Below are 14,322 nucleotides of genomic sequence, written 5' to 3' on the forward strand. Positions count from 1 at the left end.
TACACTTCTTCATTACATAAACGCCATCACGAAAGACGCCGATTGCCCCCAAGTAACAACACATTAATAAAAAAAGAAAACCATTGGAAAGAAAATAATAGCCAGTATCAATCCCCGGCCATACTCGCGTACTGAACCTCTCCACGGCCAGGCGGCGGAGCCACGACGTAACTCTGATCACCAGTCTTGACGTCTGACTCTCCATCTACACCTTCTGCAGATGGGCCCTGAGCAATCGCTTTTCTATGTCCTCCACCCTTGGTGGCAGCAACTGTCTGCCTTCCATGGCGTGCATTCTGTATCCGCTCGTCTCTCTCCATATTATCCAAAGGACGAGGCTTGCCCCATTGAACTCGTAGTGGGCACCCCTGAACTACCGCTATGCCTTGACACTTGGCTGCCGCTGCTTCAGCTGATTCCCGCGATGCATAATTTATGAATGCGCAATGCGATCTATGCGAGCAGACCAGGGACCTGATGGTTCCAAAGGGAGTAAAGAATGTGCGGAGGGCGTGTTCGGGAAGGTCGTCCTCCACCCCAGTAATGAAGAGGGAGGTAATATTAGGATCTGTGGGTGGTTCGATGTCCTGGGGTCCAGGAGGTCGCTGAGATATAGGGGGATATGGTCGTGTTCCGCGGCCTCGGCCACTGCCTCTGCCCCGACCCGCACCGCGGCGGAAGTCACTTGTCCGCACAGGGCCAGGGCCAGGTCCGTATCCTATCCTTCCCTGCTCAGAAGACTGTTGTCCTCCGCCTGCTGCCGTGCTGGGGCTATCGGCCTCGCCGCTAGCCTCTAGTCTCCTCTGTCTCTTATAGTAGGGTTCGCTGTTGGCCAGCCGCCGTAACAAATCTCGCGCCTTCTCGTCTGTCTTTTCATATTCTTCAACGGCTCCCCTGCCTTCTTCTAGCTCTTTTTCGTGCTCCTGGGCGTAGTACTCTCTGTTAATCGAGCTCTGTGGACCTGGAGCAACCATCTTCAAAGCGGCATCTCGAACGACGATTGGCAGACCAAATGAGAGATCTAGCATGCAGCACTGGCAGCAGTTCTTCAGCCGCGCGCATGTCAGGCATATGTTCGTCGCCTTCGTTCGAGACGTCCGGTCTGCCTTCCATCGAAAGACGGTCATGGGTCGGGTGCAGATTTTACATTCCGCCGCATAATCTTCCTTGAGCATCTGGACGTAGGGATTCTCGGGGAGACATTGCTCGCACACGGAGGGGAAATCGGTGGTCTCCCATCCTGACCGGTTGATATCTTGTTTGATCTGGGGAGGCATCTTCGCGTACAAGAGAGCTATACTGCCCAGTCTCCCCTCTCTTTTGTCTATCTTCGTCTTCTCTGGTGTTTCGTTTCTTCCCACAAGTTTTGTTTCTCTTGATTCTTTTTTCTTCGAACACCGAGATATGATTAGTAACTATCATTAGTCACTTATATTAGTCATGTAATTAATAATTATTTAGTAATGACTATCACATGGTAATGGCATGATTCCCAAAAAGGAAGAGCCGTGTTCCGCATCACATGACTAATTGACGGGCTAAACCTAAAGTGGACAGCTGTGATGCCAAGACTCAAAGCCCCTTTTGGGAAAGTTTTTTTCTTTTCATTTCGAGATGCAAGAAGGCGAACAACAAGATATCAAATTGCCAACTCACAACAACCCCCTTTTTTTCCCCTTCGCCTAATATTTAACATCTTTGAAGGCTGTTGCTGCCCACTGTCTACCTTGATCTGAAAGGAATTAAAATAAATAATATATACCACGATGTCGTCTACTCAACTTGAAGCCGAGAACCATGAGCGTGATGCCGCCTTTAACAAGGTCCTGCATGGAAACACCTCTAAGGCACAGGGTGGCCTTGCCGCCATGATGGGAAAGGATAAGAAGGCCCAGCAGGCTGCTGTTGATGAGTATTTTAAGCATTGGGATGAGAAGCTCTCTGCTGATGAGACCGAAGAGACCAGAGAGGTGCGCAATCCCCACCAACTAACCCCCCTACTCTCAAGTGAACGCAATACTAAGTGTGGCGTGGCATTCTTTAGGCACGAAGAGCTGAATATGCTACTCTGACCAGACAGTAAGTTTCTCCGCCGGTTATCTATATATTTGCAAGGAAACGGGGGGGGTTCTGACAATCCTATCTAGTTACTACAACCTAGCCACCGATTTCTACGAGTACGGATGGGGATCCTCATTCCATTTCTGCCGCTTCGCCTACGGCGAACCTTTCCGTCAAGCCATTGCCAGACACGAACACTATCTAGCACACTCGATCGGCCTGAAGGAGAACCAGCTGGTACTTGACGTTGGCTGCGGTGTCGGTGGCCCCGCTAGAGAGATAGCGAAATTCGCTGGCGTCAATGTTGTTGGCTTGAACAATAATGATTATCAGATTCAGCGTGCCACCCACTACGCTGAAAAGGAAGGCCTCTCCAAACAGTTGCGTTTTGTTAAGGGTGACTTTATGCAAATGTCCTTTGAACCAAACACTTTTGACGCCGTTTACGCCATCGAGGCTACCGTTCATGCACCCTCTCTAGAAGGTGTTTATTCTCAGATCTTCAAGGTTCTCAAGCCAGGTGGTGTGTTTGGTGTTTATGAGTGGGTTATGACGGATAAATATAACAACGATGACCCAGTTCACCGAGAGATCCGCCTTGGAATCGAACAGGGAGACGGTATCTCCAACATGGTCAAGGAATCCGTTGCCGTCGAGGCCATGAAGGCTGCCGGCTTCGAGCTCCTCAAAGTAGAGGATCTCGCCAACCGCCCCGACCCCAGCCCCTGGTACTACCCTCTGGCTGGTTCCTGGAAGCACATGTCCTCCCTTGGAGATGTTTTCACTATCATGAGAATGACCTGGTGGGGCCGTTCCATCGTCCATCGCTTCCTCGGCTCCATGGAGAAGGTTGGCCTCTTCCCTAAGGGCTCCCAGAAGACTGGAGACAGCCTTGCCTATGCTGCCGATTGTTTAGTCAAGGGTGGAGAGATGAAGCTATTCACCCCTATGTTCCTCATGGTTGGCAAGAAGCCAGAGTAAATACCCAACCTACTCTGTGTTGTCTATACGTTACCTTACGTTTACTTTGCATGATGATTCACATTTGCATCTTTATCTTCCCCTTCCTCCCTTTTACTTTCTTATGTTTTCATATACATGTTTTGTTGAATATGCCTATTTAATACTAGGTCAAACATGACACTTTTTTGCCTGTTCACTTCCTTCTTTCCCCTATTGATTATATGGCTACTGGTTATTTGGTACAAAAAATTATCCAATTTCTATTCATTTATAATTCTTTAATATATGCCGCCATATTGTTGGCAAAATGATACCCAAATACCTAGAATAGGGGCCTTTTTATTAAAAGTATATCTCACTGTCTGGAAGGGTAAAAATGTTAGGGCTGCCAAATTGTCACTCTGGAAGAACACAATAAACAAACACCTGTTTTAGTGTCCTTTTCCCGCCTCTTTTGAAACCACTCCCAGGCTATTAACAAACTACGAAGAGGTAGTGGTGTCCCCTTTGCATCTACTGCACTTCTCTTTTCTTCTCATATCCTCTTTCTCCTATCTTCTTTGATGCGTACTTTGGACCTTCTCGGCGCCAAATGAGAAATATCAAAATGCCGCGTCCCTCCCGTGAAGCTCCCAGTGAAACCCTTAGCCCCCTTGAACAGCTTGTCCCATTTATCTACGAGGGACTCTGCGGTGTCCGCCATCCAGGAGTCAATGGAGGAGACGGATTGAAGTTCTCCTTTGCCGAGTATGCCCCCCGAGCCATCTGCCTGCCTGGTTTTGGCCATACCCCTGAATCTGCCCACCTGGCCTGTCGTTTTGTCGCGAACTTGGCTGCACGCCATCACGCCGATCTTCTTACCATGAAGCCCTGGGACTGCCAGTTTTGCGGTGTCAGAGCTTCTACGTTCAACCTGGTGGTCGTCTCGTTTCTCTCCCCTGAAGTTGGGACTGTTGATCCTATCCGTCGCTCTGTCTGGGGCTACGGTGTGCCTATTTGTCGAACCGCCGGGTCCTGCGACCAAAAGGCTGGTCGTTTAACAGCTGAGCTACGCGATACCTATATTTCTGGCCTTGTCATGCCGTCTTCTCCCTCGTGTATGAAGTGTGGAAACACTGAGGACCTCATCCTCTGCAGCGGCTGTAAGGTAGTTCGGTAAGTTAATCGCTTCCTGCACTTCCCCTGTTCGGCTTGACTCAAGGCCTTGTATTAGGAGTTTGAAAGGGTGATGGTAGCGATCTCAAGGTTTTGTCAAAGACAGCGTGCTAATAATGTCTTGCTTCTTAACGTCTCATAGATATTGCTCACCTGAATGCCGCAAGGAGCACCATAGAATCCATAAGAAAGACTGCCGGGCCGCCCAGCGTGAGAAGTTAAGGGATAAAATACAGGAACACCTACTGAGAGAAAGAGACTCTCACTTTTCAAAGTTTAAGGTAAGGTAGTCCTAGAACCATGAACCTTTGCTGTGAATATATGTGAACAAGTTCTAATAGAGCATAGAGAGTCTTCTACTCCTAGGTTTTAGGAGGAGAAGCCAAGAGAATCAAACACAGAGGAACAATTTAAGCAGAGCTATGGCTACAAAGAGAGGGGAAACTTCTAATACTTTAATCTTGTGTGAGCATCTTTTTACATTCTCTAAAATATCTAAAAGGAGCCCTATGCTTAATGGACGGATTTTACCTATCATAATCCCCTTAGTTACGTTCTTAAAGCTCGAAAAGTACTCTTTATTATAGTAGCTCTTATATCTACCCAGTTTCCTAACCCACCAGGCTCGCCAAAAACTTCAATAACACCACCAAAACTTATATCAGGTTTAATACCGAAGGAGCACAGATTCATTCCTTAGTGCCCGAGTTTTGCGACTTATTTAGAACACCTATTTCTGTTGGTATTATTAGACACCGTACCTAGAAAGGCAGCGGGATCATAAGGATGATAGTATTCCAACACCTTCTAATCAGGACAATATAGTATAGGAAGGGAATCTCCTATTTTATCTAACCAATGGCGATTCTCTTGATGCTATCTCATTACGCCATCCCGTTAAGGTGACCGTGCTCCTTTACTTGCCTAAAGTCAACAACTGACTGAAGGTGAGCTATGTACTAGTTAGTTAACTACCTACGCAAATAGGAGCTTTGCCCACTAGATTGAGAAGCTAAACTTTGTTTTTTCTAAACATCTAACGTTGCAACATTGATATCTCAATAACTAGTTGTACAATGTGGGCAATAATATAACAATAGTGATGTTCCCCTCCGGTTATACTGCTTAGTTGCTCCGTTAACCCTCCTTCACTGACCCTAACACCAGAATCCGTTAATCTTCTTCACACCTCGAAATGATGCTAAATTGTTGACTTCTGGCTTTGCTGTCATAGGTTCTTAGCTTTAAAACCAACATCGGATCGTTGACGCTGTGGCGTTCCACGGTCCATGCTAACGTCGAGCCTGGCTTAGAAGGGTCGAGGAGAATAAATGAGAAGACAGCGTCCTCGTGCACTTCGACGAGGAATGTCGATGCCCACTCTGAGTTCAGGATTGCAACCTCTCCATCCCGAGCCTGTGGGAAGCGAATGTGGTTCGTCGTTTGGTTGTACCGATCATCGCTCTGGACGATGTGCAATCCGTCGGCCATTGGACCAACCCGGTCCATGAAGAACTGGTTGCGATCGTCGCTTTCGATGAATTTAACGAGCTTTCGAGCCGAATCGAACTCAGCCGTTAAGCCATACCTATGGCTTATTATTGTGATAAAAGAGAAAACAGATACTCTAGCGGCATGGGCTATACCTGCCAAAAGAAAGATGTATGCTAGAGCAATTTGCATTTTCGGATTCCTGGGTTGAGGTCTGAATGATCGAAGAGAAAGGATATATAATAGAGGATTGTATACCGCTGAGATTGAGATAACAGATTGAGATAACATAGGAGGATTCATTGTCCTTTAATAACCACCGAATGCTCTGCGGAGGCCAGATGTTCAGGTTCCGGGTTTTCAGGGTCCAAATGCTGAACTGGTGATTGTACTGAGACATCACCGTTCATATCCGTCTTGCTCGCATTAGCATATACATAACTATACGAGGTAACAATGCAGCATCCCCCTAGCTGGGATACATATAGGCAAAAGCGAGATACGCAGTCCTGACTAGGCCACCCGCTCCGGTTCGGTTCATCCCGGGCCAGCTCGAAGCGGCATCAAGCGGATTGTATGACTTTAATGTCTATATAACGTTGTGACGCCGTCTCAATCTCATAACTGCTCAACACGTTTGACTTGGGTTCCTATACTATACCTTCTCTTTTGCCAATCCTCAATTACAATGCACATCTCACGTCTCATCCTACTATTTCTTGTACAGATTTGTCTGTCCTTTGAAGACTATCAGTATATCCAAAATGGCATCTATACAATAAGCGATAACTCTACTGGTCGATTCGCATCGGTTGGCACAAGTCCTGTTGACGGCATCGTCGAATTCAAGTTGAACACCAGCCATAAATGGCGTATTTGGCAAACTAAATTTACGTTGGCTTTTGCCTTTCACGTAATTCGAGACGAAGACACCAAGAAATATATCCACTTTCCAGAGATCAAGGACGGCGCAATCGCTGTCTTGAGCGACACCCCCTCGTTGGCCCGAGTAAATGAGATTCATCATACATCCTATGACTGCAATTTCTTCTCAATTGGAGCGGATAACCGTCGACTCTATTGGGTCACCGAGCCCTATAGTAGCGGCGTTCCTACCATGGTTCTCAAGCTTAAGGTAGACACGCCAAAGTCCCTAAGATATACACTCGTTCCCAAAGGGCAAGACTAGCTGAATAATGCATGGAATGTTGGAGTTTAAAGAGGAAGCAAAGCAAACCCACAAGCACATGAACTGAATAATGAGGCGGATTTGATATCCAATTTTTGGAAAGCCAGTAGGGATGGGTATCTTTCCAAGTGAGTGTTTTCTCGTATGATTCTATCAATCTCGCGAGGTACGGGAAACCCTGTTTGCATGGGAGGTACTCCGGGGCATATTGTAAACTAACCATTTATGCTGAACTTAAGGGTATACACAGTCGAGTCAGATCGTTTTTAACTATTTCTGGTTACTGCATAGCCAAATCTCAGTAAATGTCATCCAACCTGGAGTTTTGTTCAAACACCTTAGCATGGTCAAAATAACTAGGTTGTATTCCCAGGTACATGTATTTCATTTCGAAAGGCAGGCTTATAGAGTATCCTATCTAATATACAAGGTCATATTCGATAGCTCAGCCCAATTCTCTGATAACAGATACTCTGGCTGCGACTAGAAAGGACGTTCGTTTCTTGCAGGTAAAAATAATTAATTCGCAATCCAAGAACCCCTGTCCGTTGAATGCGCCCCTAGTAAGTTGACTTCCCAGGCGCCCTGTTAATATGTTCTTGAGCCGCCCTTAGCCTTGCTGAAAATTCCTCAGACTTCCCTCGCTGGGCTTTCGTCCATCAGGGTTCTGTTAGCAACATTTGTCACAGGCATTATAGGGCGTAGTATATAGGGCCAGTACTTATATTAAACGATGGTGTAAGTCAAGCATGTACAAACGATGGATAATTGTCAATGATCCAACCCAAGTTAGGATGCAATGGGGTTGATGGAAAAGGAAGCCCCATCTTAGGAGCTTACCCCTTACGAGGCAAGGGAGAGAATGTAGAAGATGCAGAGCAGAAATTTGACTGTCAATACCAGCAAACTTATCTAAGACTCTTCCATACTCTCCGTAAACTCCACGAGTTATTGTTTTTCCTGTCAGGATGGAGAGAGATCACAAACGTCTATCCAATCAAAGAAAAACAGAACGCAATGCGCTAAAGATACAACTAGATTAAGCTTTTAAGCCGTCAAAAGTCAAGACTTTTTCCGTCATGTCGGAGCTTAATAGACGCCGACTTTCCGGCTGAGTCAGCAGCGTTTTCGTCCTTTTTTCCTCCCATATTCATCTTTTTCAACTCAATCTATTAATTCAGCTCGCATCAACAAGTACTTTTTCAGCCGTACGTGCAATGGGGTGCCTATGAAGCTATTTTGACTCATCAGCTGTGAGATGGACCCAATGTTATTACCGTCTCGGATACACCAGCCTCTGCGGATACACCAGCCTCTGTAATTTCCTCACCGAGATGTCGGCGCCCAGAACTTCCGTCTCGGGGCCGAAGTTAAAGGTGCTCCGCTCCGAACCTTAGGAAGGGCCCAATCGTCGGAGTTTAGAATATCAAGTTTTCTTCTCCGTCCACCCTTTAGCTCAGGCAGACAGACCAACTCGGGGCCTGTTTCAAAGTGTTAGCTAGTTTGAAGCCGGGATAGAAAAAGAATCATTCAAAAGCCGCAGTATATAAACAGTCATGGCGTGCCTGTCAGCATGTTGTGGAACTATACCTCGCACACCAAGACCGTTTCAAAATACAAAGTATTCGAGACCAGATACCATTGTTACCCCAATCAGACTGGCTGATACGCCTATTTTTCCATACTACCTACTGACGAGTATCCGTTGCTTCACTTCCAGCCATGGGGGAGCCCGAGAACCGTTCCCTCGACGAGGAAAGCAGTGGCACTGGTGAGAAGGCTGTCCTGCGAGATGACTCCCAGTACCCGTCAGCAAAGAAAGTTATCCCGATCATGGTAGCACTATACCTAGTTGTGTTCCTTATCGCCTTGGTAAGCTAATCCCTTTCAACCCTTGATAATCCATAATGCATTCTCCTAACGTCACTGTAGGACCGAACTATTATCGCTACTGCCATCCCGCGAATCACAGATCAGTTCCATTCCATCGATGACATCGGCTGGTATGGCAGCAGCTACTTACTCACTGGATGCTCTTTTATGCTGCTCTTTGGCAAATTTTACCAGCTTTATTCACCTAAATGGGTCTATCTTATTGCCATCGTGATATTTGAAATTGGATCAGCAGTGTGCGGCGCGGCTCCCAACTCAACCGCTTTTATCATTGGCCGAGCTATTGCTGGTCTTGGCTCAGCTGGTGCCTTCTCAGGGACAGTGATTATCATCGTCCATGCTGTTCCTCTTCGCAAGCGGCCTATGTACACTGGCTTGATGGGCGGCATGTTTGGCATTGCTTCTGTTGCAGGCCCGTTGCTTGGTGGTTTGTTTACCGACAAAGTCACTTGGAGATGGTGTTTTTACATCAATCTTCCCATTGGGGCCGTTACCTTGATTATAGTCACCTTCCTCCTCCGCATCAACATTCCTCGAAAGAGTACAGAAAACCTGACATTATACCAACAATTTCTTAAATTGGACCCCTTGGGCACTCTTTGTTTCTTGCCGAGCATTATTTGCCTACTTCTTGCCCTTCAGTGGGGGGGTACAACTTACCCTTGGTCCAGCGGGAGAATCATCGCATTGTTTGTTATTTTCGGTATCCTTCTCATTGCCTTTATCGCTATACAGATCTGGCGCAATGAAGAGGCCACCGTCCCACCCCGTATATTCGTCCAGCGAAGTGTCCTTTCAGCCTTCTGGTTTACAATCTGTCTCGGATCTTCTATGATGACAATCATTTACTACCTCCCCCTCTGGTTCCAGGCTATCAAAGGTGTAAGCGCTGTCAAGTCTGGAATCATGAACCTCCCCACAATCTTGTCTCTCGTCATTGGAGTTATTATGAGTGGGGGATTAGTCACAGCAATCGGCTATTATGCCCCCTTCATGATCGCCTGTTGCGTACTTTCGTCTGTGGGCGCAGGCCTCTTAACCACTTTCCAGACAAACACTGGCCACGCAAAATGGATCGGCTATCAGGTAATTTATGGTATAGGCCTGGGAATGGGAATGCAGCAAGGCTCTGTCGCATGCCAGACAGTGCTATCCAAGTCTGACGTGCCAATTGGCTCTTCTTTGATTTTCTTCGCTCAGCAGCTTGGTGGAACGATATTTATTGCTGTTGCTCAAAACATCTTCAGCAATGAGCTCACTTCCGGTCTCCACCATATTTCTGGCCTCGACGCCGGCATGCTCGCTCAAGTTGGCGCCACCACAATACGAGACTTGGTTAAGGATCCAAACACTCTCAGACAGGTATTGGAAGTGTATAACGACGCGGTGGTCAAAACTTACTACATTGCCCTGGCAACGTCGTGCGTTGCTATTTTAGGTGCGCTCACCATTGAGTGGAAGAGCGTCAAGGGACAGGAAAAAGCATAAGTGGTTTGACTGTGATGACAACATGAACTTACTTCCACACTCTCCTCTGGATTTATATTGATACAAGGGCGCATTATTAGGAGTTGGCTGGGGGTCCGTTTGTTGATATAACTAATAATATATATAGTTAGCTAGAATAATGTACATATCCACACATAACCCCTATGATTCAGAGTCTTTACTGACGCGGGAATTTTCCGCTTTGAATAATGAGCACTTTTTCACTTCTGGCCGGAGGGTCTGACGAGACAAGTAATATCAACATAGTCACGATAGGCGAGAATGATTAGTTAGCTAAGTATCGAATAGTTTTAAGAAACTGGATTCTGGCCTTGGATAAAAGTCAACAATATATATAACCCACTCTCTTATACTGCGACACTGCCATTTTACTGTTACTGAAACTAGTATTCAGCCATCTATAGTAGTTAATAAAGACATCACATTAAGCTAAGCTAAGCTCTTACTAGTCAAAGTCAAGATCACTAACGATCGGAGTCCCAACCTCGGGAGATCGCCCACACAAAGTATATAGAACACCCGTCACTAATTTTGACAATTTTAGATTCCTTCGTACCTCTCGACAGGTCCACAGTTTTGGCGTCACCGACATTCTGGAAGTTGTCAGGTTAACCTTGAACTAGAAGTTAGGAATTGTGTAGTTGACAGTGCACATGGACTGAGACCATCGTCCCTGAAATCCTTATGAGCTTGTGGGGTACACAATCTTGACAACATGATGATGAAGGCACACTATGTTTTCATACTTAAATCCACTTATACCCACCTGTCTCTTAGACGAAAAGACAGCATCCCTGGTGACCCCATGGAAATGTGGGCCTACTTTGCCCGTATTTGTACTTCCAAAATTGGAGACACGTATGGAAATCACATTAAGCGATCCAACTCGATAAAGGCCAGGGGGAGATGCGTATCGAAGCTCGTTTGCGATAAGTTTTGTTGCGGTCTTGCAGGTTGAATTTGATTACCCCCATTTATCCAATATAATCCTATATATCATATCATAAAGCGTATTGACATATGGTTTATGTTGATCCCCTTTTGGACCAAACGAGTGAGTCAGGCTGATGCTGCGTTTTCAGCACACACTCTGTAGAGCTGGACGTTGATAGATCTTGGAGGCTCAAGCAGTTTAACTTTGGGGCCTAAAAAAAAAGTATCATGTGATTATAGCACGCCAAGAAAAAGTGTAGTATAATGATGACTCAGCAGCCAAATACGTAGGTGCGTAGAATTACAAATAATTAAATCAATGGGACCTTGAAGATCTGGTGTCTATACAATAGCTATTTATCTATAGAATCAATATTTAATTAAATTAAGATAAGGAGTCATGATGCTGGTTGTGATACGCTAACCAAACACTGGCTCCAACACTATTTGACAGTGAGTCAAGGCTCCAGCTATGTAAGGAAAATGGTGGAACACGTGACTGTCCTTTTCGTCAGCTGAAAACCTTCCAGTCGCGCTTCTTAAAGTGCAGAAAATGACGGTGGAAGATGTTGCTACGATGCGCATGGAGAGAAGCTGCCTCTTACACTAGCAGGAGAGAATCATAGGCTGATAAGCCCTGCATTTTTACGAAAAATACCCTATCGTGATCTGATACACACATTATGGCGTCGGTAGTGGCGGCGGATGCCCCTCCGCAGCTAAAGCCATATGCCTGTGTTTTATGCCAGCAGCGCAAGGTCAAATGTGACCGTCAGAGCCCATGTTCAGGTTGCCGCAGGTATGAGATCAACTGTATATACCGCCCGCCACCAGCTCCAAAACGGCGCAAGAGAAGGTCCCCGGAGGAAACCCTGCTTGCTAGGCTGCGCAAATACGAAGAGCTCCTCGTTGGATTGGGAGTGGACGTGAACAATATCGACGAAAATAAGCCCGATAACCATCCTGCAGCTTCAGAAACACCCGCTGGCAGTGGTAGTAAAGCAGAGCCTGATAGTGAGCAGGGAGAATTGAAAAACCAGTTTAGCCGAATGATAATCGGGGATGGTAAGACACAACTTCTCGAGAACAGCCTATGGGTGAATTTGAGCAGTGAGATTGGAGATCCCGATACGATTTTGGACACAGCTGGCGACAGTAGCGGAGACCCTTTCCAGTCAACGGAGGATTCTCCTCGCTCAGATGGGGGTGAATTCATTATTTCTGGATCTACTGGGGGATCGGGCAGCTTACGCGCGTTACATCCTGATACAATACAGGTATTTAAGCTATGGCAAATATATATCGATAATATGGACCCAGTGACGAAGTTGTGCCATAAGCCGACCGTCCAGCAACAGATATTGGATGCAACATCAGACTTGGATAATATTTCCAAACCTGTCGAGGCACTCATGTTTGGGATTTATACATGTGCGGTTGCCTCTTTGCGGGAAGATGACTGTATTTCTCGACTCGGGGAAACACGAGAGGCGCTACTTGGCAGGTTCCATCTGGGAGCCAAGCGTGCGTTGGCCAGGGCAGACTTCCTAACTAGTTTGGATTTGACAGTGTACCGAGCTTACCTTTTATATTTGGTATGTATTATGGTCACACCTATACGTTGTCTTTAACTGATGACAAGAATTCAGCTTTCCCTAAGAGAATTTGTAGACGCACAGACATTGTGGGTGTATAGTGGTGTAGCGATGCGGATAGCACAACGCTTGGGACTCCACAGGGATGGCGCTCGCTTTGGCCTGCCTATATTTGAAGTTGAGATGCGGCGGCGCCTCTGGTGGCCCACAGTCTATTTTGACGGTCTCTGTGGGGAATTATGCGGCATGGGCGCATCCCTAGCCGCTGGCTCCTCTTGGGATACCAAACTTCCGCTAAACGTCAACGACACTGAAATTACCCCCGGCATGCGAGACCTACCGATAGAACACAAAGGTATCACGGAAATGAGCTTCTGTCTGGTGCGATATGAGGTAGGCCTGCTACTTCGGGACTTAGCTACTCGGAACACATTTGACGGAGCATGGGGAGCAGTGACCGACCAGTCAGTGACGTTGAGTGACCGACTCAAACGTATTGACAGCTTGGAGGCACTTCTGCAAAGCAAATATATGCAATATTGCGATACGTCGATATCCTTCCACCTATTGACTTGGATAGTCGGCTACAGTTGCATTATAATGCTGAGATTCCGCGCACGCTCATTCTCAGCCGATGCCCAGAAATCTCAAGAGGTCCGCGATGCTTTGTTCACGGATACCCTACAAATAATAGCAAACTACCATACTTTCCGCCTGGATCCAGGGGTCCAACGATATTACTGGCATGTCAGTGCACACTTCCAGTGGCATGCCTTTATCCACCTACTAATCGAGCTTCAGACACGTACGGAAGGGAAACAGGTTGACAGCGCATGGCAGGAACTTGAGAACGTGTATACCTCGAAACCAGAGCTGTTGTCAGAGACCAAGAACCCGCTTTACATTGCGATTGGAAACCTGGCTTTAAAGGCTTGGGATGCAAGGAAGGCTGCTCTTGCGCAATTTTCAGGCGGCATTAACCAAGAGCCCATTGTAACCCCTTTCTTTATCGAACCCCTACGAGCTCGGCGCACGGCATCTACTAGTCAATCATCGGCACCGTCACCTCAGACAGCGGCTACCGGTGGACAAAACACTTCCCAAACATACCTGCCAGCTGGTGGTCAGAGCCAGATTTCAGCGACACAACCGCTATTCCCACCTGCCAACATGGCGGTACCCACATACGGAATATCCAATAATCACGGGATGATGTCAAACATCCCTTCCTCCGGTGCTGCGACAACCTATGCGCTTCCGGACTACCCTGTTGACTGGTCTCAATGGGAGACCCTCTTACAAGGATCGGCAGCGGATATAAATTTCGAGATGTAACGGGTGTTGTGTCATGATGCCCATGAGATGGAAATGTATAATACGAACTCTACTATAACAGTATATGCCCTCCAAATTACATATCTTCACTTTCCCCCGTACTTGGCCTCTGCTTCAACCCCACATATTGAAAACACAAGCAGCCTTGGAAGCTTTGGATAAACTTGATCTACCTCGGAAAAGCTTCGGCCCCATTAT

General features: G+C 46.6%; 7 protein-coding genes across 7 annotated transcripts; 5 read left to right on the forward strand and 2 right to left on the reverse strand.

The window, feature by feature from the left end:
* Positions 1-107: 107 nt before the first annotated feature.
* MGYG_08476 (pre-mRNA-splicing factor slt11) lies at positions 108-1,277 on the reverse strand (the record flags this gene model as incomplete). The annotated part of the gene is made up of 1 exon (XM_003169522.1): positions 108-1,277. One exon carries the CDS (start codon positions 1,275-1,277, stop codon positions 108-110), a length of 1,170 nt encoding a protein of 389 aa, XP_003169570.1.
* Positions 1,278-1,766: 489 nt separating this feature from the next.
* MGYG_08477 (sterol 24-C-methyltransferase) lies at positions 1,767-3,042 on the forward strand (the record flags this gene model as incomplete). Its single annotated transcript, XM_003169523.1, has 3 exons — positions 1,767-1,970; positions 2,045-2,079; positions 2,148-3,042. The coding sequence occupies 3 exons, from the start codon at positions 1,767-1,769 to the stop codon at positions 3,040-3,042; spliced, it is 1,134 nt and encodes a 377-aa protein (XP_003169571.1).
* A 589-nt stretch (positions 3,043-3,631) lies between these two features.
* MGYG_08478 (hypothetical protein) lies at positions 3,632-4,545 on the forward strand (the record flags this gene model as incomplete). The annotated part of the gene is made up of 3 exons (XM_003169524.1): positions 3,632-4,179; positions 4,322-4,460; positions 4,528-4,545. The coding sequence occupies 3 exons, from the start codon at positions 3,632-3,634 to the stop codon at positions 4,543-4,545; spliced, it is 705 nt and encodes a 234-aa protein (XP_003169572.1).
* Positions 4,546-5,352: 807 nt separating this feature from the next.
* On the reverse strand, positions 5,353-5,862 carry MGYG_08479 (hypothetical protein; the record flags this gene model as incomplete). The annotated part of the gene is made up of 1 exon (XM_003169525.1): positions 5,353-5,862. The coding sequence occupies one exon, from the start codon at positions 5,860-5,862 to the stop codon at positions 5,353-5,355; it is 510 nt and encodes a 169-aa protein (XP_003169573.1).
* Positions 5,863-6,358: 496 nt separating this feature from the next.
* On the forward strand, positions 6,359-6,859 carry MGYG_08480 (hypothetical protein; the record flags this gene model as incomplete). Its single annotated transcript, XM_003169526.1, has 1 exon — positions 6,359-6,859. The coding sequence occupies one exon, from the start codon at positions 6,359-6,361 to the stop codon at positions 6,857-6,859; it is 501 nt and encodes a 166-aa protein (XP_003169574.1).
* Positions 6,860-8,581: 1,722 nt separating this feature from the next.
* MGYG_08481 (SGE1) lies at positions 8,582-10,240 on the forward strand (the record flags this gene model as incomplete). The annotated part of the gene is made up of 2 exons (XM_003169527.1): positions 8,582-8,731; positions 8,792-10,240. The coding sequence occupies 2 exons, from the start codon at positions 8,582-8,584 to the stop codon at positions 10,238-10,240; spliced, it is 1,599 nt and encodes a 532-aa protein (XP_003169575.1).
* Positions 10,241-11,877: 1,637 nt separating this feature from the next.
* MGYG_08482 (fungal specific transcription factor domain-containing protein) lies at positions 11,878-14,124 on the forward strand (the record flags this gene model as incomplete). The annotated part of the gene is made up of 2 exons (XM_003169528.1): positions 11,878-12,789; positions 12,844-14,124. 2 exons carry the CDS (start codon positions 11,878-11,880, stop codon positions 14,122-14,124), a joined length of 2,193 nt encoding a protein of 730 aa, XP_003169576.1.
* Positions 14,125-14,322: the final 198 nt, after the last annotated feature.

This window comes from Nannizzia gypsea, genomic scaffold, assembly GCF_000150975.2.
Source record: "Nannizzia gypsea CBS 118893 supercont1.9 genomic scaffold, whole genome shotgun sequence".
Taxonomy (NCBI): Eukaryota; Fungi; Ascomycota; class Eurotiomycetes; order Onygenales; family Arthrodermataceae; genus Nannizzia; species Nannizzia gypsea.